Genomic DNA, 24227 nt, shown 5'->3' on the forward strand with positions numbered 1-24227 from the left:
AATCGGTGCTCTTGTTGTAACAGTGGGAATGCAGAGTAGCTCTTCCAAAATGAGAATATAATCAATCTCCTATTATCATCCCATCAGATCATATTCATTCCAAAGATAGCACACTACTATCTTTTCTTCTATCTTCAGCCCCTTGTAAGTATCTTTATTTCCCTTTTAGAATTTCTAATTTTGGAAACAGAATTTTCACTTTGAACAGCATATCAAAGGGAAATATAATTTTTACAGGCTTTAGAAGTGTTTATGAGCATTTACACTGGGAGACAGTATCCTGTTAAGCATAGCTAAGTTTTGGCTAATGCTCAACATTTTGTCTTCCTTACCTTGGAAATAAAGAAAAAATAATTCTGGGTAAGGTCTTACAGTTTTTAATGTTAGTTTGCAGTCTTCACTCACAGCACTGCTTTCATTGTTCTGCACTGTAAGCTGTTCAGCTGTGAGCAAGCTCTGACCCAACAGTGTGAAACTTTATTTTCGTCTGACTAGCAGCTCGTAGATTTTCATTTATTGTTGCACATATGATACTGCATTTGGAAGTCAGGGAAAGGTAATCAAGTTACATTTTCATGAGGCTTCATCAGTGAGGCCTTCTTGATGAAACAGGATATTCCACTGTGACTGATCAATTCTGTTTTATCAGCTAGCAGTCTCATTTTTCTCTTTGTGTTCCTTCATCTTTTAATTCAAATGCCAGCCTATCAGGTTATGCTTTGACAGTAAAAAGTCAATCAGTTACTTGGAAATAATTTTACAGAAACCAGGAAAAGTAGCATTAAATGCAACACATATGATATGGATCTGATATTAGTATGAGTTGGCTACTGGTATCTCTGCATTTTGTGTGGCACTGACAAGTAATCACAATTTCTTCAGACTTCTTCCATATTACCTAGATCTTTCTTAAGATGCTGTTCTGCTGCTGCTGGCCAAGTTGCTTGCTGAAAATGTGCTGCTGACATAAATTATTCAAGTGCCAGCTTTTACCTGTCTGATGCAATCCACAGAACCTCCACATGATGTTTCCTGCAGGCAGATGATAGCAAAGAAACTTCTGAAGTGAGATCAAGGCATGCAGTAGCAGCTGAAAGAAAGATTTATGGAACTGATGAGAGGGTAAAGGTACTCGATGAACTCAGATGGACAGTTGTAGTTCTTTTCAGTGTTCAAAACATCACTGCAGTGGCAGACACATGGAAGCTTGGTGAGAAAGAAGGATGCTGGCAAATTGTGGAAGAATTGCTGCCTATAGCAATGATTGTACATATTATCATTTTGCAAGCTGAAGCTGCACTGATGGTTACCCGAAGTCTACCTAATGCTACATGAACTTCTGAGGAAGTCATTAAAGATGATAATGTCCCAACAACATGCAAATTAATTTTAACAAGTCTACAGAACTATTGAGTAATTTGGTGTGAATCCAGAAATTCTGCTTTCTCACCAATTTATTGTTCCTTCAGCACTGGACCTGTGCCACGAACACACAGCTTTACTTCTTAGCATGTCCGGAGCCTAGTTAAAGAGAGAGGTTCAGCCACAGGCCAGATCTAAATGAGTGATCTGAAAAGGAAAAGCCACCAGCAAATAAAAGGAAAAGGTATGTTTTCTTGGTCCCAACTGCTTTTCAATAGCAGTGGATGCTGGAGGGTTTGTATGTCTTCCTCAATGAACAAACTCCTTAATCAACCTAATGATTTTCTGAGCTGGTGAGCTGTAAATGCAGCTCACTTCTGCAGACAGGTAAATTAGTTAGAAACAGCCCCTATCATCCCAGGAACAAGCATTTTGTTATGTGACATGGATTTTTTTCAGATATAAGTCATGTGATAAATCACACGATTCATTTGTTGGAAGTGGCTTCAGTTTTAGTATGACACAAGAATCCAGAGGCATTTTTATAAGGTGTATAGAGATTCAATCATTATTACTTTATGAACTTCTTATCATTTCTCAGATTCATACAAGAAGGCATACTAATAAACCCAACTTCATGATTACATCATAGTTTCAACCAAATACATTCAGTAAAATGCTTAGAGCTGCTGCTATGTGTGTTGATTTTCTTTAACTCTGAGCATAAATCTTACTTCCCTTTATCTGTTTCTTCAGGAATTAAATAATTGTTTTTAATCATGTTTCTTCTCTACTAGTTAACCAGGATTTTCAAGTAAATGCTTATTGCTCTGGTACTCTGCCCACAGTTCCCACCCAGGATATGGATTAACTCTAGCAAGATGGTCAACTTTTACCTATAGCCTAATACTGGAGAAATAGAATCACAAGGAAAAGATAAAAGTTTTGGATTCTGCTTGAGAGGAGAATAAGATTGTTGTTTCATACACAAGTGCTTTTGTTTCAGTAGCAGAAGTTCCCAGATTGTATTGCTATGTCAGAAATGACTGGGAACTCTCCATAGCTGCTGTCCCAGACCAATATGTAGCTCTTCGCCTCCCAAAGTGGCCAAGTAACATTGAATTTCTAGGCAGGCTGTAACTTAGGAAAATCATCACTTGCCTTGAGCATTCAAAGCAGTATTTTGCATGCATCCACAAGATGGTGAACTGTTACCTGAACACTTCATGCACAGTAAGCAGAGCAAGTCAGTTACTCTTTATAGAAAGAACGAAATATATTTAATATGCTTAAATATCACAGCCAAAAAGGACATTCATGATGTAGCAGGTTTTTCAGGGTTCCTTTATGTGAGTCGTTGGATGCAAATAAATGTATTTCATTTATAAAACCCTTTTGTAGGTCACCTTTTAGATTGGTATGTTTTCAAACACTTTGGATACATGCAAAAATTCTATTATCTTTAATTAACCATCTGTTCAGTTTCCTTCTCTTCATGATGTAGCTGCTGAGAAAACCAATTTCATAAATTAGCTGGATTTTTATGGTTAAAATGTTAAAATATCTTGGTCTTTATCATGGAAACACTGGAAGAGGTAGCTTAAAGTTAATGCAAGTGACATTTATGCAGGCATGATGTATCTTGAGCTATAACTTTTATAGTACCACATTAGAAATCCTGATAGATGCAGCTTCAAAAAAAAAAAAAAAAAAAACAGGGAAACTCTACAAAATATTATAGAATTATCATAACCTTGTTCCTTACTTACGTGACAACTTAATAGACATTTTGTCCACTGGAATCTGTGGGGAAACTGTGGCAAAGCTAAATAACATGTAGTATTAGTAGTATCAGAAAAAAAAAGAATAGTGTTTTAGTGCAGGGAACATGGATATTTCTAAGAAGGATCAGATCCAACATCCATCTGGCCCATTATTGCTGAGTGTGGCCAGTAGCAGATGCTTCAGGAGGGAGGTGTAAGATCTGTAGTAGGGTAGCCTGTCTGTCTGCAGAGTTTCATCTTCCTCTACTTGTGGGGACGAGTCTAAGTTCTGAAACATAAGATTTAAAAGTCTTCCCACAAATTCATTGTATGTTGTCATTTCTAAATGTTCTTGAAATCCATGCAAGTGTTTGTTACATGAGCAGCCATTCTGACTTTTTCTGACAATGTCTTTCATTATATGCCTTTTAAACCAATATTTTATTTTATTAAATATTTATTTATTGAGTGTGAATGTCTCAGATTTTCAAGTCATTAAATTCTTCTTTTCAGTTACAAAACATAAAACTTATTTTCATTGGTTTTTTGGTGTTTGGTTTTGGGGTTTTTTTCATATATCCCTATTTGTCTGATTTCAAAATACGTTACTGTTTTTATCTTTTTTTTTTTTTATTTCCTAGCCACTTAAAAGCTTTTATGCTTTTTGGGGATTTTTTTGAACTTATTTTTATATACAAAACTTCTAACCATGTACTCCTGTGTCTGCAGCTTTGAAGTCTCCCATTAGGCATTTAGAGGTTTCAGATTCAAAATGAAAAATGTGATATTACTAGTTGGATTATTATTTATTGATCATTGATTTGATTATGTCAAAAAAAGGGATTGCATAGGATTACAAGGGATTACAAGGATATTAATAATTGGGATATAAAATCTAATACTGTTGTTTCAGAAAATGTTCACAATTTCAATGATCAGGGACATGGTGTTTTTTTAAATGACAAAAACCTTGTCTGAGTAGAAAATGACTGATTTTACCCCCACAGAGTCAATGCATAGAGTTGGACTTTTCCAGATGTCAGTTCAGAACATCTAAGTCAGAACCAACCTTAATCCCTTGTCTATAAAAGGAGCATGAATTTAATTAGTTTGAGGAACTCTTGGCACATTGTAATGTCCCAAAACACTACATGTGGCTGTTAAAAACCAGCCTCTGATAAAGGGTACTATGGCAATCTTGCCTAATTTTCAGGCAATCCAGAAAATAGTTAATAAAATATTAGTTTGTAAATCAAAGGCATTCTTATCATCTGTAGAACAACAACAAAGAAAATACTAGTCTCTGCCTGGTTTGCAGTTTGTAATCCAGCTGGCCATACCTCTTAGCAACAGTTAATGAGAGGAGCTTGCTATTTCAATATTCCTTCAAAGTGAAGAGGATTCAATTAAGCTATTAAGGAAAAGTGTAGGGGTTTTTTTAAACTTCTTTCACTCAAGGTGTGCAACGGTTGGGTGGGTGCATGCACTGGAATGGTGAAAGCTGTGAATTTTGAATGTATAAATTGCTTTGATTTTTTTCTTTCATGTGTATTGCTGTCAAATTGAATGCTTCCTTCTGTGGAGCAGCACATTGCATGCAAGTATTATTACTTTAACAAGCCTGAAAAAATACAGGTGGCCTTGTACTGTAAGATTGTAAGAGCAGAACCCATTAATTTGATGTGAAATGGATAAGAAAAAGAGATAAGAGATCATCAAGAAAATATCTAACTTGATTGATGAACGCTAAGGAGGAAATAGTGTATACTATTTTGCTTCTTTGCATCAATCTAGGAAATCACATTTAGCGTTAATTAAATCTTATGTAATACCTTTCATTTGAATAGAAGTGTATTAGAAATACTTATTTCTTAGATCTCTCAAATATTACCCCCATTTTCTAACTGAATTTGCATTGCTTAGGGAAGTAGCAGAGCTACACAGGGAACCATCAAATGTGAATTTCTAGTTCTGTGTTTAGCAGACAAAATACCGTCCTGAACTTTGACTTAATCACTAGATGTTTAAGATGGGGTAGATGTAACTCTGCATCTCTAAGCAGTTCCTGAGTTAACTGGCAATGTCACCAAGCTGTGGGCTGTGCTGTTCAGGATGATAAGGGTAAGAAACAGGATCCTCCAACCCAGATGGAGTACCAAGCTAAAAGACCTGTGCTGTTTTCAGTACATGAACTGGAGTATGTAGAGTAGTGTCAAGTTTATTTTGCCGTCCACACAGAAATTGTGAGTTAATTTACGTTGCTTCCACAGGTTTTTGGGCACGCATGAAGGTAACACTTAATTTTGGTCCAACCTTGCTCCTTCCGAATGCGGTTTTTCCTTTAGAGATGAGGTGATCAGTAGAAACTTTGCTGAGTTGTCTTGAAAATCCTTTTCCTCCATTCCTAAGTTCTGATAAATTTATGATGAAATTTTTATGTATATTGTAAATTCTTCTAAGAAAGGACTTTTCCTTACTAAGTATTCAGAATATATGGTGCTCTTATCCTGACTGAAGGCATGAGACACTACTCTGGTACATACAATAACCAGTCTATCATGTTTTTATTGCACTGGTTTAATCAATGCAATTATTTTCACTTATTCCATTGATTCACAGTTTATTCATCTTTAATATTCCCTGTTCTGATTTATATCTTTTACATGTCATTTCAATGATTATGAGGACACTCTTGCTTTAATTAATTTACTTGCATTAGAAATTATAACTTTTCATGTAACTGTATTCTCTTGCTACAGATGATCCTGGTCTTTTCATCTATTTCTTTTTTGTATCCTGTGTCCCAATTTCCTATTAGAAATATGTTAATCTGTTTCCCTCTGCTTCTGACTGTGTTGTAAGTGACTAATAATTTAAGAGCTATTATTAGAGCTCACCACACTGTTAGTCAATGTCACATTGTAATTTAAGGCAGCGTGAAACTATCTTAAGAAACTGTGAAAAGTTATTACTAGTAACCATATTGATGTTTCAGCCATTTGTAAAGAAGTATTTACTTAAATAACTGCTAGGTATTAAGAAAAGTCTACAATGGGCATTTAATTTAAATCATGGGATCACAGAATGGTTTGGTTTGGATTGGAAAGGACCTTAAAGGCCATTTAGTTCCATACCCCCTGCCATGGGCAGGGGCACCTTCCACACAACCAAGTTGCTCAGAGCCCCATCCAACCTGGCCTTGAACACTTCCAGGGATGAGGCATCCATAACTTCTCTGGGCAACTGTTCTCCAGTGCCTCACCATACTCATAAAGAAGAATTTCTTCTTTATATCTAATCTATAACCCTGCCCTCTGTCATTTTGAAGCTGTTACCCTTGTCCTGTCTCTCCAGGCCCTTGGCAAAATCCCTCTGCATCTCTCTTGTAGCCCCTTTAGGTACTGGAAGGTTCTGTAAGGTCTTCTTGGAGCCTTCTCTCCTCCAGGCTGAACAACCCCAACTGTCTCAGCCTGTCCCCATGGGAAGGTGCTCCAGCCCTCTGAGCATCTTCATAGCCTCCTCTGGAGCTGCTCTAGCAGGTGCAGGTCTTTCTTATGTTATATACTAATTGCAAAGAAATTTGGAAATGGATGTTACAGTTTTATGACTTACACTCCCAGCTACAGTACTTAAAGAAGTAATAAAATAGATCTAATAGGAATAAAATCTAATCAGGTATACTGTATTTTTACTACTACTACACTCAGGGATTATATGTGCTATATTGCATCTATTCTGCTGTGGACTTAATTCAATCAAATACATTTATTATTTCCATTGTGAATGTTCATTTATGTTCAAACCAACAATTTAGGATGCTTCTCCTGTAAGCACTCTACAAATAAGTCACAGTGCATATGCAAGAGACCTATCAATATGGCAGACAAAGAGAAAAACAAAGCAGTAGTTACATTTCCTTACAAAAGAGCTCCAGCTGAAGAGCTCAGGTACTTGTAGCTGCTGAGCTTTCACGGGGTTACTGCTTTCAGCTGTACACTCTGTCCTTAGGAAGGCGACTGTCCTGATAGCACAGGCACTGGATCAGGTTGTGTGTATGTGCCTGCAGTTTCATTCTTCAACCCACTTGTTTGTCAGCATGAGGACACCCACTTTGCACATAAGTGAAAACATTATTTCCTGGAAAGGACTCAAGTCACTGAACAGCTAGGAGTTAATATTGGTATATCAGTGAACCAAATACTTTTAATTTTGACCACATTTTCATTAGTAAAATCACCCATTTGCAACTACATTTATTCCAGCTCAACTTGAAAAAAACAAGGTATGTTAACAAACCATAACCTGTCTCCATAATTTCTTGCATTTTTCTGCAAATTACATTGGTTTTAAGTATTACCTTGTCACGTCATCAAATCCCTGTATGACTTTTATAAGTTAGCAAGCACAGTCTGGGTTTACAACCATGGCCTTTATGTTTCCAGAATATGTGGACTGGCAATTCTTTTAAATCCATTCACGATATTTTAATTTTCTTGGGTGTTTATTTTCACTTTAACTTATCACTGTGTGTGTGACAAGTAGTTGATGATACGAATGGAAAGAATTTTTTGCATATGTTATCTAAAGTCTCTGAAATTTTTCAGGTTAATTGCCCAGATCCATGATGAATTGTTGTTTGAAGTAGAAGATTCTCAAATCCAGGAATTTTCAGGTAAATACAATCTATCTTGCTCTTTCCCTCCCACCTCATTTTTACTCCCTATATCCTGTGATTTCTCAGAGAACAAAGAGCTAATGTAGCAAGAAGCAGCACATTGATTCTCACAATTAGGAAAATGTATACCAAGCAGATTTTTCTGAATGTTTTCCACCCTTGGCTCTTATGTAGATAAAACGTGATATACTTATCATCTGGAATTCATCACCATGCTTATTTGTGTTTAGTTTTCTTATCAATATTCCATCATCTGGTGTGTGAATCCTGTAAAACTAAAGAATAATATTTTCTCCAAGGTTTTAAAGGGTTTTAGAAGGAAATAGACCAGCTTAAAAAAGTATGGTTTGGAAAGTAACTTCCTAAATACTTTAGATTGGGCCCTGTTACATAAAGAAATATGAAATTCTTAATGTAACTATGTAATGTACTGTAATTTCTAAGTTAGTTTACTGCTTTTTTTAATATTAAGAAATCATTATGATGGCACTCTCAAGGTTAAGGTTAGGAAAAGTTCCAGCCTACATTTTTATCCTCTTGTCTGGCTTACTTCCAGACATTATTTCCTAAGCCAGAGTTTATCTCAGCATCTGGTACAAATTTAGTTCACAAGAGAGGCCACATACGAGGCTGTTTGGTCTCTTCTCCAATAAGTAGTGGATTTATTCATGTAGGCACCAAATGTTTATTCACAAACTTTGGTCTTGTTTGAAGCTCAACAACATGTTTGGCTGAAACAATTAGCATAATGTCACAAATATTTTCAATGAACCATACAAGAAATATCTTTCATTATAACCTAAGCATCTAATAAAAAATTAATTTTCACCTTCCTGTGCTGTGTTCATTTGAACAGTGCAATTTGCTATATTAGTCTCATTTCATCATCGATCCCTCTTGTGAGTATTAGTTCAAAATGAGAACATTAAACCTCCACCTAATCTAAACAAACTACCTGGGAAATATTTCAATTCAATATATTAGAGGCATTGTAATGAATTAGGTTAATATATTAACATTTGACCTCTAAATAGAGGAGTTCAAATCTGATTTAAATTAAAAAAACACCATACAATTTATTTGAGTTTGCAGTATCTACTCAGAAAAGGCAATGTCTAAAAGGGACATACTTTCAGAATTAGAAAGTGTAGCATATTGTAAGAAATCTGTAAGAGATCATAGAACAATTTTTATTATCTTATTTTGCATCAATTTGCATTAAGTATAGAGCTAATATTATACCCAAAAGATGAAAATTATTCATGGTTGCTTATACATCTAGAAAATCTGAGATTCTTCCCTCATTGGGTCAAATTCTGACCTGTATTACTAGTATGAATCTGTAGCAAATTCAGGAAAAATCAATACTTTTCAAGTATAACAGAAAAAGCTCTAGTTATTGTATGGACACCAGTAATACGTTATCCCACTACAGAAACGTGATGACTGGGGGGCTTTTTTCTGAAAACACCAAGTCTGGTTCAAATACTCAAGACTGGAGTGCACACCACACAGCAACCAGTTCATGTTTCTCCAGGTGCAGCTGCAGCGTGCAGAACAAACACATCTGTAAATTCCTTGTCGTGCTTCAGAGTTAGCACCCTGTAATTGAAGTTGCTAAGATGACCTTTAGAAAATGGACCCGGGCAGTTCTAGAGGTGTGAGATACCTTGGAAATTGTCATTGCACTTAACATAGGCTGCCAAGCTTGAGTGTTCAACGTGGGAGTTTGTTTCATTCTGCTGATTGAAGATTGATTTTTTGATTTGTCTCTACTTTGCCCTAAGAGGCAAAGAAAAAGAGAAAATTCTACATTACAGGAACTTTCAGATATACTCACTTATGTCAGAACAGAAGAATGTCTTATTCTTAACACAAAAGACCAACGTAAGACATTAATTTCCTTCTTCATCTCGTGATTCGTTCATTTCCTTCCTCTTTATTCGTCACTGGGGTCTGAGCTCCCCAGTACAAGGCAGGGACAGACTGGAGAAAGTACAACGAAGGGTCACAAAGATGATGAAGGGTCTGGAGCATTTCTCATATGAAGACAGGCTGGGAGAGCTGGGGCAGTTCAGCCTGGAAAAGAGAAGGCTCATGGGATCTTATTAAAGTATATCCATATCTGAAGGGAGGGGCATAGAGGAGGGAGCCAGGCTCTTTCCAGTGGTGCCCAGTGACAGGACCAGAGCCAGTGGCCACAAACTGAAACACAGAAGGTCCCCTTTGAAGATTAGGAAACAGTGTTTTACTGTGAGGTTGACTGAGCACTGGCAAAGGTTGCCCTGAGAGGCTGTGGACTCTCCATCCTTGGATGTGTTCAAAGACCTTCTGGACACACTCCTGGGCCTACCAACCAACCCTACGTAGCCCCTATGAACAGATGGGCTGGACCAGGTAACCTCCAAAGGTTCCTTCCAACCTCCCTGACTGTGTTTTGTGTATAGTGCTAGTACTGGTGAAAGAACTAATCCCAGTTGTCTTAAAAGGGTCCAAAGCTGGCTCTTCTCCAATGTCATTAATGAGGATTTTGCTTGATCTGAATAGGCAGAGAAAGGGTGCATCTGCACTAGCATCCAGCTTCCAGTCAGAAGTACATGCTGAAGCAGATCTGCCTGTTGTCCCAGTCTGCGGTGTGAACAGTTTTGGTTCACATCACAGAGCAGAGAGCAGTTGACCTAGATTCCTTTCAGATGAAACTAAATAGGAACACTCTTTTCTCCTAATCTTTTCCAATTATTTCAGGAGCTGCTAACTGAGGTAACAGATTAGGTATATGAATTTTAAAGCAAAAAAGTGTCACTAGGGTGCCCGCTCCTAATTCGCTTTAGTGCTTTGAAAGTCAAAATATGGTTTTCATCTCTTTACCCAAAGTTCTTTCACCCTTACTCTTCTTACTTTTATTTGCCAATATTCTTTAGCTGTCAGCTTTGTCTTTACATATCTAATGAGCTTTTGTCCATTCAGAAACTTTAAATTACAGAATCTGCTGACTTGCAGTTTCCAGCCAGGAGTTTAATGATCCAGAGAGAAATCTCAGTTGTACAGTCACAAAGCTCAGTAAAGGGAAAGACGTGGACTTAAAGCTAAAGGGCAGTGTTTGAGGGCTTTAATGGACTACAGTTCAATGCTGTGTTATTCTCCTGCATTTAGTGTAATCCAAGAAGCACTGGCCTACTATTCAGTGTGTTTGCATTCTGATTCCAGTCATGCTTCTGATCTACTTTTCCAAGAAAGCAACTACAAATATATGTCTCTGTTTTCTTATTTGCAGAATGGATATGAAATCTTTAAATATTTTTAAGATTTATAAATGGAGAACATATAGGTAAATAGTATTATTTCATTAGTTCATAGTGCAGAACATAAGCCTTCTCAGCAGCATTTCCCTCATAGAAGTGTCTCCTTTGTATTGTTATACAAGATTAAAATGTCTATTTGCTTCTAAGACTCTCGTGAATGGAGGCTGAGAACTGCCACAAGGAATTGTAATGCTGGTGCTTTCTTTAGTTGTGGTTAGGACTTTATAGGCCCCAGTAAGAATTGTCAGTACTTTTCAGTATACAGAAATCCAATTTATAGTGCATCTAATAACACACAGATGATTTTGAATCTTTTAAATATGATAAACAAGAGGTATGCAATAAGGTGTTCTTTTTCTCTAATATCTGCTTCTGCACAAAGCACTGCATGTAATAAGTTAGGTGTTATCTATATTTTGCAAGAATACCTTTTTCCAACAGAATGTCACCCACAGTTTTATATTATGCATATGGTTCACTCTGAATGGACAAGGCAAAACATTATTTATTTATAACTGTGTCCAAGCTTTGACACAGTTTGAAATACAATGAAGCACCTACTACTGTGAATTGTGTAATTTTCAGCAAAGATATGGCATATTATTTCCCTCAGTTCTCTGGTTAGGGCAAGAACATGACAGCAAAAGAGCTTTTTACAATCCTAATTTCCTATTAGAGGGTGCTTGGGATGTTCAAATCAAAACATTTGGCAGAAACTCTTTTGGTTTGGGCAGAAGACTCTCAGCTTTACTGTCAATAATCTGCCTGGTTTCTAGCCAGCTTGCCTGTCTGGCTTCCTCACATCCTGAGTTCTCCAGCAGCCCAGGAAGCAGAAAGGCAGATGATATTTTGGGAATGCCAAAAACTGGGCTCTTGGATCTGAGAAGCCTCAGCATCTCTAATTCTGAAGTCTGTGTAATCAGGTAGACAGACTGTCCCCAGATCAGGCAGTGAGTCTGTCTAGGGACTCTGGAAGAGTATTCAGGAACTGCAGAACCCAGTTTTTCATTTTGTGGGGACTGTTTCTGGCACTGCCACTCCATGCTGTGCTTGAAATGCCTCTTTGCCCTTGGATTGTTCTGAATACATTACTGGTCAAAGGGGGAAATACACTTTGGGGTGGAGAAATGCAGAACAATTTTTTTTTTAAAGTAAAGAGATACCTCTAGTTACAGCTGTAAAATCTGGCTTCTGATGTGTGTTCTATAAATACCTGGTGGATTTGAAAGGTGAACTTTGCCAGTGGTGATTACCGTGGATTCTTCCATGTCTTTCTGCCTGCTTAATTGCATCCATTAGTGATAATTAAATGAAAGACACTTGATACTTTGAAGTAACATCTTTTTGTAGAAATATATGTATTTCAGTACTTTGTGTTCAATATCACAGTGCATTAGAGTAATTTTTAAAGATGGTTTTTTTAGAACTCATAATTATACATTATTGATAGAATTAAAGGTTTTCTGCATCTGTTCTTATATTTCAGGCATGTAAAACATAGTTTTAAACAATTCTTCTAATATTTTGCCAGGTATAAAATATTTCAGCTGAAATACTTACTCTAAGAACACCAAAAGGACCAGTTTAAGGAAAAAAAAAAAGATAAACTAAGCCTATTTATTTTGCTATTCTATAAATTCAGAATCTTACTACCTAAAGAACAGTATCTTAGGTTTTTTTAATCATCTGCCAGTACAAATTTTTGGCTTGTACACAAATTCCATGTAATTTCATTTTATTTTGCTACAATTTCCCACTTAATGTGCACTGAGGCAGCTGCATAAAAATGTGCACATGTTCAAAAGGGGACTCAAGTAACAGAAGAACAAAAGAATGAACTGGTCATCACAAGTTAGTGACATTTTCTGTCCTCTGAGCTGCCTTTTCCTAACTTGAAAAACACTGGTGCATAAACTAAAGATGCCTCCAGATAGCTTTCAATGTGCAAAAATCCCTGTTCCATAGATCATATGTCTGGCCAGCTTTGACATGTTTCTGGAGTCATAATTTCATAGGTGAGTGCGCTTGAAAAATGTCTCCAGTTCGATAGGGACAAATAAGCTTTTGTTCCACAGCAGGCATGCGTGTCTTTCCTTTGTTCCTATTCACAGCACTTTCAATAACCATGTTTATCCTGGCCAGTATCAAGAAAATCTAATATACATTAAGACATACATTAAAATTTCAGTTCCCTTATAATCTTTTAACTTTGCTGTCACTGGTTTTTTTTATACATAATATTTTAGTGTGCATACTTAGCACTTACAAAGCATTTCAGGATGAGTATAATCAACAACTTTCCTAATTGCTGACTCTAGGTTTTGAGAGATAAATTACAAGGATTGAGAGAGCAGCATTTTACAGATGCCATTGCAGTATATGGCTGACTGTAAAGGAACATTTTAAAATTAATAATTTATGTGCCCCAGATATACTAGATTCTCGACTGAACAGAAATAATTATTATTCCCAAAGCCTCTAATCTAAATCTTAGAAAAGAAACAAAAAATTAAAAGTGGTAGAGACATCTATTTAAACACTGCAGTTCCTTTTTTAGTGACCACACTCTTAAATGTATATGAGATAAAGAAGATAGAGTTGTGTACGTCTGGTTGTTTATTTTGAGCTTTGAGAAAGAGGAGAGTTTCAAGGAGATTTGAGAAAGTAGCATGAGATTCAGATTTTATGTACATAGGACTAAAGGGGACCTATCCTGCGATTACATACCCCCATGCCATATGGTCTCCTTTATAAATTTTCATCTCCATATGAAAAATTACTCCCACTAGGGACTATTCCAGAATTTCATCTCTCTAAAATCTAGAACTTTAAATTTCCAGTCTAAATGTATTCAGCCACTATACCTATTTATTTTTGTGCAAAGACTGTAATTTAGTTTAAATGCTTCCTTCTTCCCTGTTTACTGTTGTAGCAGACGACTGAACATGAATGGCAATCCAGCTGCCTTTTCTTGATATTTCTGTTATTATATACTTATTATTTCATTCAAAATCTGTGGTAAAGTAGATGTAGGTACATCTTTTGTATATTTGCAAAGGTGTGATTTCAGAAGGCTGAAATGCAGGCACAACAACTCAGATTGCTTGAAATGAATGGCTTTACTATGCCACCCACTAAACTCTGGGTTGAGAAGAAGTCAGTGTGACATGAGAAAGAGAACAGGGAACCAAACTGACACAGAAAAAAGGAATGAAGAAAATGGAGCAAACCCGTGGAGAGGTTTTTAATGGTTGTCAAAGTGAATGAGGAACCATTGGGTTTGTTCACTGATGTGGCCATTTTAATCTGTGCTTTTTAAAATTAAGAGCAGTTAAGAATGCAGCAGAATTCTGACTGTGCCAGATGCCTTAGAGCGAAAAGTCTGTCAACCAACAGAGAAAGCTGTTGCAATCATTGCTGCCATCATGAATCCCCTTTTGGGGATAACAGTTAAATGGGAGAGAAGTAGTCAGCTTCAGAGGTCTAGAGAACTAGGGGAAAAGTGGTCTAACTCAGTGCATATGCAGGCTATGAGAGGATAACACCTGGGTTCTGCACTTCTCATGCAGCCTGGTAGGGAGCTTACTGATGGAAAAAATGTTTATCCAGGACTTACTGGCCACCCACTTAGCCTTCTGAAGGCATCCCACCTGGCTGGGGTGCCCCAGCATCTGCTGCGTTGCTGACCTCCTGGAGCCGACAGCTTGTTGAAATTCAGAGTGGACTTCTCAGTCCAACACTCTTCTATTAATAGCCATGTTGACTTGGACTGGATTTCAAATGGGTAATTATTTAGGCCAGCACTTCTCCCTTCACAATCTGCGGTTGCAATGTTTGTTTCTGCACTCCAAAAATGATGCTGTGTCCTACACTGGACCATGAACTACCTCAAATCTAAGATGAAGCAAATATATAGGTGTAACTGTACATAGATGTGTCAACAAATGTCTTGGTTTCCTCAGCTTTGGCATTTGAGCCACTGATCCTTTGAGTTACTGCATAATTTGGACTTGATGGAAAAGCTCATGACAGCTCATTAGCACGCAAGTCTGAGTGAGCCAACACGGCCTGAGCCCTGCACTTCTGTTCAGGCAGAAGCTAGTTATCCTCATCCTTATTAGCAAGCCATCCTCAGTGTCACCCATGTGACACCAAACATTACATGCTGCTCTTCATTGCTGGCATCATTAGGAGAGGTTTTGGCAGCAGCCAGAGCAACAACCATACACAGCTTCTTAGAGTTCTTGTTGCTCCTTTGCCTCTAACCTCAGCTGCCAAAGAGCCATGATGTGCATCAGGGGATAACTTCAAAGGAAGCTTCTCAGTAATCACGTGGGTTTCGCTCCAGCACCTCGTATCCCATTCCCTGCTATCCCTCACTTCTGTGAGGCACATGACCACATCCACTATTCAGTCATCCATCCTGTCAGAGCGGTGGAGGTTGCTCCATATCTTGTGTTCTGGGGCCGCCTGGTATTCCTATTTTCCTTTCACTAGCCACAAATTACTTTTTTTTTTAAAAAACTGTTTATCCACTCAATCTCTCTTTGATTTTTATTAGAACAATATGTGTTGCAGCAGCAATCTTTGTCAAGCAAAACACTAATTAGCAGGACCAGTGATGACAAATCTGATCCCAAGTGATTGATTTGGAATAATTATAGATGCATTTGCACAGTAATAGTGAGCATAGTGTTATGGCATGATGAGTTGTTAAGTTACATGAATTATACTGAAGTTTAATTGTTTAGATGCTTGAGAGCTCCACTATCCCACAGGGAAGATTTTTTTAAAATTTGGCTCTGATCTTTTTACTTTGAAGAATAAGATATTTTAAAAAGTTCAGACTTCTAGTGGTTTTTTTCCCTAGCTTTTTCTTTTCTTTTTAATTGAGTTTTATGGCCGCACAAAAAAATTAAAATGTATAAAATGTAGCCAAACATATAGTTATGAGTACTGAACTTAAAAGCTGAGAAATTCAGCACTCATACATGCTGTATGTACTCTATATGAAATATATTAATGCTGTACTTATTTATATATGGGATATAGAAGTTAAATAATTCTGCAAATTTTACTGTAAAATTCATTTTAAAATAAGAAATTGAAGCTTCCATAAGAGATAAAATATAACTTAAAAATAATCTGACAAAGTTGTAAATGGTAATTTTTTTTACACAGAAATGCAAGTACTAATAGGAAAATATAAAGCATGTGATTTTTTTTAATATATATATATATACACATAACAATGCTAACATGGAAAATAAAGCTGTAGGTTTTCAAATTAACCTTACAGCACTGGTAAAAAGAACAATGGAGTCCCTGCAGCAAACAACAGCCTTGGAAGTGCCACTAAAGGTAGGGATAATTTTGAATTTCCATTACTGTCTCAGGCATGCTTAGCCTTGTATATTATCGTCATCATATCAAGAATCTAGCAAAAACTATTTTGCCTTCCACTTCAATTGTTTCATTTTCATATTTGTGGGTAATTGCTTTTTAAAATTACTATAACAATTCTAAGGGAAAATAACTGAAAGAAAGTCAACCTCCCTTTTGGAAAGTGAGATTGTCTTAGCAATGCAGTATGGTAATTTCAAAATCTATTTCATTCATTGCCGTGAAACTTCTGTTGGGTGTGGTAGAGTGAAAAATATGTCCCTTTGATAGGCTTTCTAGATGTGCCAGGCATTTGTTACTGTTGAAAAAATATTGCAAAAGATCTTTCTTCAGTAATTTTCACTTAGAAAAGGGGTCTATTAACATTTCCATGTGGGTGCCTAACAGACAAAGCAGACAAAATCCTTGGTCACTGGTCAAAGTAGAGGACATCATCTATCAGACCAACATCTGTAAAAACTGAGTAAATAGCTGAGTAAATAGCTATTTTATCTCTCTGTGTATTGAACATAATTGTAATTATTTTATAAAATAATTACATTTCTCTCTCTACTGGTACCCTTCACCATTGCCTACTGCTCAGCTTTTGTTGCTTGATAGAAAACACTCCCAAGCTTTACAAACTGCATTTCTATAGGTTGATTACATTGTACACCTGTGTTTGCCTAGCTTCTTTTGTTACAAATTCCTCAAAAGAAAAAGAGAAGCAAGAGTGTTTTTCAAGGTATACTACACATAAATATTTTAATTACCTTTAATTTCAAGCTATACTACATTTAAATATTTTTAATTGTAATTAAAAGCATGTATTTACACTCACACTGGTATGAAGTTCATAAAAATAAATATGGTAATATTGGTGACATATAAATTTAATAGCAACACTATAGTTCTTCCTTAGAAGACTTTTTGGTAGCTTTTTGACAGGCAACAACATGCATACTTTGCCTGAGGAAATCATGGCCATGAAATAAATATGAACACTTTAATAGGTTTCTAAGAAAGACAAATGTTTACATGGTTACTCAGAATGTTCAAAATTACATGTGCAGACTATAATTTTCGTGTTACATGTTTCAGACTAACCATTAGCTGGCAGAAGGTTTCGGTGTCCTGTGGACAAAATGGGACAAACAGTCTTATTCCCCTCTGTCTGAGGTGTTTTACTGTCACACACTGACAAATTCATCCTGATGCATTAGCAAATGGATTCAGTATGCCATTCCTATCAGAACAATAATTCTCTGTTTAAATTAAAACCCCAACTATGTTTTAATAGGTGAAAGGAAACATTCTTGGACAATAGGCAGCTCTCTGGGGGTTTCAAAGATCAGGACTTTTTAGTAGACAGGAGAAGTATTCGGGGGGATACATTTCATTATCCTTGTTTGGTCTTCTTTTCCTGAGCAAATTACTGTAGGAGTCCTGACATACTTTTACTCCTACAGCACGCTAGACTACATGCATCATGAAGATACCTCATCTTCCTCTGAAGCATACAAAGAGATCAATGACAAAGGCCAGATAGATAACATAACATACCAACAGCTTGATCTCAGAGAAGAAATTGGGAGTGATCTTTTAAAAAGAAGTCTGTATTTTTATTCATGTTGTTTACCCTTCTATACAGTAAGAATATGTCTTTAAGGATTAGAGATGCTGAAGATGAAAAGGTTTTTGTGAAATGCTCCTGCTTTCCTTCAGCAGACTTACTTTAACTTAATATGTGTTATGTGCTCTGTTAATATGAATATTATTTTTTAATATGGAGACAAAATGTCACTAAAGTAGAGCACACATACAGTCTTAATGGGGAGAGAGCTCTTTTTCTTCTTTGAGGTAAAGAATGCTTTATCTTTGAAGTAGCTTTTTTTCCAAAACAGTCCTTGCTAATGAGGCAGCTTTCATGTCAGCAAATTTACTGTGTACCAGAGCACCACGAACTGCAAAACAAACTGAAATTAAACCAAAGCAACAATAAAAATACCCCAGAATTTGAAAAGTAGGTGGTAAAAAAAAAACCACCGTAGTATCTTTATGCATTACTGACAAAGTTGCTGATGATAAACATCAAAATCATCATGATGATTTTGTAGCTCTTTTAAAAAGCATGATCAGATGAGTTTTGCGTTAGCATATTCCTTGCAATTCAGTAACATGTATTTGCAGTTTCAAAACTAAAGGTTAGTCTTAATTGTTAAGGTATTTTAATCAAAATTGTTGCAATGATTGAGTATTAATAGAAATGAAGAACATTGCATGATGGATAGGTATGTAATCTAGAGCAGTATCAACATCCAAAGGGAAAAGCAAAAATAGTAATCTTGCTATTTGTGATGTGTTTGTTTGTTTAAATGTTTATTGTTTTTTTTATTCTGACAGGTTCCCTTGAAAGTGATTCTCACCACTGGGAAATCATGGGGGTGTATGACAGAATTGCAGGAGATGTAAAGCAGCCATCAGGGATGTTATTCAGTACCCGAACACCTCATTGGCCTGTGCTGATTCCTCACTGAATCACTAGGCAACAGCGCTGCTGGATCTTTCATAAGCACCTAATACTCTGCATGTGAATTTTTTTACTTCATTTTGTCTGTAGCCCTAGGCAACAGCAGTGAGATAAAACTGGTTTTTACCAGTTCATTGTGTTTCCTTTAGCCAAGGTAACCAGCGGGGAGCTGCTTTTGTTCAGAGCTAAATTACTACATGTAAGAAATGAAATAAGACAATATTAACCCTTTGGGAACATCACAAATATATTTGAGTTAGAGGGATGTTTAGACTTTAATGTTAAATATTTTGTGAGGTGCTTGTGTAAAAATACTTTTACACTGGCACTATTTGAACTGTATCAGCAAATGCTTAACTGTTGTATTCAGCTTATTTTGTATTTTGTGAGCAGAATGCAGATGCTTGGTGTTCATCACATATTAAATGTCCTGTTCCCCAGAGTTAGAAAAAGAGTTCTTTGGAAATGAACTTGATTTTTATCTAGAATTTTGGAGCAAAGCAAGTAAACAAAACTAGAAGCCTAAATGCAATAAAAATAACCAGATTGCTGTCAATTGAGTTAATTTCAAACTCAATTTGCACACTGTAATCTCAGCATACTTTAGAGGAAGTATTACAGTTTTGCCTAATTTATTACTTTTATTACTTATGTAATACTAAATATTGTCTAGATAAATTTTAGGATTTAGCCTTGTGCATCTAAGGATTCAGGCTTTTACTCTAATGTTTGGATTTTTTATTGATAATTTGGTTTTCAGTAGAGTTTATTCTTTAAATGAGCTTGTTTCATAACATTACTGTTTTACAAATTCTGTCTACATGCTTGTGGAATATGAAGCTGTCCTCAAAGTCTACTGCTAATTATTCAGAAGTTGAGGTCCAGCACAAAACTTTTAAGAGGTGTTCAGTATGTTTCAGCATTAGACATCAAATTATCAAAGTAACACAATTTAAATTTTAGAAATGTATGGTTACAAAGACTTTGCAGCATTTTTAATTTGTACAATTAAAAAATTTTGCATTGTACTTTAAGCCATTAAACTATTAAACATTGTTTTCTTATGTTGCTTATTAATCATACATAACCTGTCAGCTGAAGTGAATCAGTCATTTCTAAAAATGGATTCTTATAAGATTGGCAGTGATCATGTAAGTGAAGTCAGAACCTTCTGCATATTAATGGGAGGCAGCTCCTTGGCTGGGGGGTCCAGCCTGGGTGGCTGTGACACTTTGCCAGGTTGTGTGAGCAGAGGGCCTGATTCCACCTTTCCAACAGAGAAGAGGCTGCACTAATTTTCTTATGCTTTTTGCTATTTTCAAGCCTTCTGTGTTTGCAGTGGCATTGAACAAGTGTGAATTGTTCTGCTGTCTCATGTGTTCCACTCCTCTTGAAGACCTACTGTTTTCGGAAGGCCTGTACTAATTAAGCCCAGTTCCTCTAAGGCTACATTGCTGACCTTCCCACTACATGGAGGAAGTCATCATTTTTTTCTACATTCCCAGCTGATTTCCACCTTGTGTATTTTTCTTAGGATGCCTACTTTTAAACTAGATGTTGTATTTTTTCAAGTCCTGAACAACACTAGGAACACTCTTCAGCCTAACAAATAACAAAAACATGCTTAAGAACAAAAAGAACCTCGATCCACTTGTGTGAATTGACATCTGTTCAAATATGAAGCTACAGAAATGCAGAGGTCACCATACAGAACAAATTTTCAAACACAACCTTTCACAAAAGACTGTCAGTCACAGTTCCCCAGACGTGTGCACTTTGTAGAGGTTGTCATACAGCAGGCAAAGTTAATATTTTATTCTCCTTGTGTCACAGTTTCTTCATGGTTTTAAATTTCCAAAGAGTCAGCTAACAAAAGGAGGAGGACCAAGAAATAAGGCACCACTTTTTCACACGTGTCCAAGGGGTCATTCTGTGTGCACTGGTGTGAGAACAAAAGGCAAACTGGCATAATTTTGGAGGATGGCTGCTGACCAAGATCTCAAGACTTGGTGCAGTTTGTGTCACCACAACTTGCGGGATGCATACTGTGAACTATCTTTCCAGTGTTCCTGATTCTCCAGTAAAGAAACTGAGAAACTTTCTCCTCTTGAGAAAAGAGTAATGTTTGCAGTCATTTCCCAGCAAGGTCCTCTGCACAAGGCATCACTTTTATCACACTTGTGTGCTGATCTATGTGTAACTATAAAATCTGGGCAGAGCAGTTTTTCCAAACCTTAGGCAAGGTCTGAATCTAAAGAGCTATTGTAGGGAAGCAAGGCCAGTCTTGACCACAGATTTCCTCCCAAATAAATGCAGGTGAAACAGCTCAGTATGTGATGACTGCCAGGAATTCCTTTGGGCAGCACAATAATTTCACACCAGAGAACTCAAGACCCTTATTATAATAAAAGACCACCTTTTCAGGTTATTTTGGTTCTCCCTGAAAGGGACTTTAAAACATGGTTAGACTTGAACAGGAACAACCGTAAGAGCCCTTTTCCATCCTTAAAACTCTTGATCTCTAGAATGATTCCCTTTTTCTCACAACCCTGGAAGTACTGGGAGAGCAAGAAACAAAACTTCTGTTTGAATTGCAAAACCCTGCAAAAGTACTAATCAATGAACATGGAAAATCTCAGACTAGATGGGGAGAGGGAAATAACTGGTTGTACTGAGGTTCAGATATCCTTTGTGAGCAGAAATTTCATTAATTGATTCTCTGAACACAATAATAACCCCTTTTGAACTGATTTGTGTCTTTGGGTTTAATTTCAGGTGTGTCTTTTGTGGCCTGAATGTTCCCTTAGATCATCTGTAAATCTCTTCATCTGCCACGTGGAGTAGTGGAGAAGGAGGGCTATTTGAACATACTTTAACTCAGTGTCTGGGGGAAATGGAACAGCACAGCTCTTTGCTGGTGTTTGCATGGATGACATGGCCAATACTTACCTGCTTGCAAATCTTCCAGTGTCCACACACCACTGTGGGATGGCATGACTGATCTTGAATGTTGGTCCTACTTGATAATAACCACACCTCAAGCACTGGTCTCAGATTTTATGTGAGCAAGACATTTTACACATGAGGAGGGAAAAATGTCTGTTTTTCAAACCTGAGACTAGATTAAGAGATTGAATCTGCTAGAGCATCCAGGACATCATCTCTTCATGGTAATGATTGAGAAAGGGCCCTTAAAAGTAAACTTTTTTCATGTTTTGGGAGTCAAAACCTGTTCTTCTCATTTCCTGTTTAATCTGATTTGAAAAGGAGGCCACAGAATGGGTTCAAGGTTGTATTGTAGCTTCCTGATATATTTTCTCAATGGCCTAAAACATCTTCTCTCACTTCACCATTAGAAGACCAGTCTGGACAAATCCCTGAGTAACCTGGTTTTGACCTCACAACTCACTCTACTTTGAGCAGGAAGTTGGACTAGAGACCTCCTGAAGTCTCATCTAACCTGAAGTTTTGTCTTATGTCATTCCTCAGTTGGACAAGGCGTATCAGCAGTCATCTGGATGGAAGACAAACCAGACATTCCCTTCAAATATTCTGCTGCACCACATTGAAGTATATAGTGCTATACCAGAAGAAGCCCCAGAAATGTTTTGGGATTTCATTCCTCCTTCCCACCTGTATTGCCTCATTCCGTGCCAGCATTTACTATGTTCCCTGGCTCACAGGCTCACTTTTGGCTGGCATACTTCCTTTTGGTATTAGCAGGTTGTCAGAAACATTCAGGGAGTGGAATGGAATCCGTTCTTTCTGCCATTCTGCAGTAGTTTTAGTAGAGAGTGCATTTCTGGGGTTTAAAATAAATTTCAATCATGTCCTGTTCTTTGCCTTCCTGGGAAACGTCCCCAGCCTGGTCAGCTCATCTCTACTGGAAACAACAGCCACTGTCAGCTGGTTCTCTTGAGACCAGTGCACGTCTGCCACCCGTTTTTGTAAGACCCTCTTGTGTTACCAAGTGTGTCTTTATTATTTACCTTAAGTCCAGGCAATTTGTTATCCTCTCTGCTTGTGTTTTGGACATCCAGCTTCCAGCCAGCATTCACACACTTTTGGTGCATTTTTCCATGTCACCTTCTCCATTCAAGGCTAATTAGTTGGACAAATTTTAGCTTCTTTCTTCCTCAGCTTTTTCTGTCTGCACTGATAATTTAATCCACTCTCAACCTTTCCCCTGCACTTCATAGATAATGTTATTATTGGTAGTAGAACTCTCACTATTAATTGTCCACAAGTTAAAGAAAAAGAACTGCTTGTCTTTCTACCTCTAACCTTTGTGCCCTCTGTTCACTTCCTTCTACCATGTGGCATGAAATCTGGCATTTATGGCATTTTGGAGACTGTTTTCTGGCTAACTATATTTTTACTGTAGTTCATCTCATGATCCATTTTTCCATGTTATCAAAAATGGACTGTGGAAATTCTCTGAGTTTTTTTCCCCCCTTCATTTTTTGGCAGCTTCATCTGTTGTGCATGCTGAATTTCTCACATCTAATTATTCAAAAGTGTCATGCATCAGATTACAATCCCATTTCCCAATTTGTGTGTTAAGCAGAGAACTGTACTTAGAGACTCCTGAGAATCAACCTCCATCCTCCCCACGAGTGGCTGCTGCCTGCTACACTGCCTTTCTGCACAGAATTGACTGAGACAAAATTAAATATCTCCCTGGGTTACCTTGGCCTCTTTGCACTGATCCATTAGTCCACATCCAGCTGAGTCCAGAAATTAGTTAATTGCTGATTTATCCTAAAAGCCTTATTGGTATCTGGTTAGGTGAAGAAGACAAGTGTCCTCAGGACTTCTGCCAGAATTTTTTTTCCTTCTCTTTTTAACTCCAAGTTATGTCCCAAAGCCAGCTGAGACTGATGATTGACTCCAAACTGCATGTGAAGGACACCTATAAGAACTTAATTTTTTAACAGTGAATAAATTCTGCAGCAGTTTGAAAGCTGGGCCACCCTACTTGCCTGCCAGCAATCCCCATCTCTGTTTATCTTCCCATCCATTCACTTGAACCGTGATGTTAAATTAAATAAGCTTCCCAGGGAGGTTTTCCTTTAAATATAATGAGCTTTTGTAACACATGAGCTGGGAGAAGTCAACATTTTCCCTTGGGGCCTCTGTGGGTCACAGATGAGGTTAAAAAAGTGTTGTAAATGTTGGGCTTTAGTCAAATTCTCTGGCTGTGTTTCCTGCTT

General features: G+C 37.1%; 1 protein-coding gene across 2 annotated transcripts in view; it reads left to right on the forward strand.

Annotated features, from left to right (window-relative positions):
* POLN (DNA polymerase nu) overlaps positions 1–20070 on the forward strand; it is a 94246-nt gene extending 74176 nt beyond the window's left edge. For both annotated transcript variants that reach the window (XM_064653413.1, XM_064653414.1), the window contains 3 exons: positions 7730–7797; positions 16402–16463; positions 18888–20070. In XM_064653413.1, the coding sequence (XP_064509483.1) occupies positions 7730–7797; positions 16402–16463; positions 18888–18956 (199 nt within the window). In that variant the 3' untranslated portion in view covers positions 18957–20070. The remainder of the gene's footprint in view (positions 1–7729; positions 7798–16401; positions 16464–18887) is intronic.
* The last annotated feature ends 4157 nt before the right edge of the window (positions 20071–24227 follow it).

This window comes from Pseudopipra pipra, chromosome 4, assembly GCF_036250125.1.
Source record: "Pseudopipra pipra isolate bDixPip1 chromosome 4, bDixPip1.hap1, whole genome shotgun sequence".
NCBI lineage: Eukaryota > Metazoa > Chordata > Aves > Passeriformes > Pipridae > Pseudopipra > Pseudopipra pipra.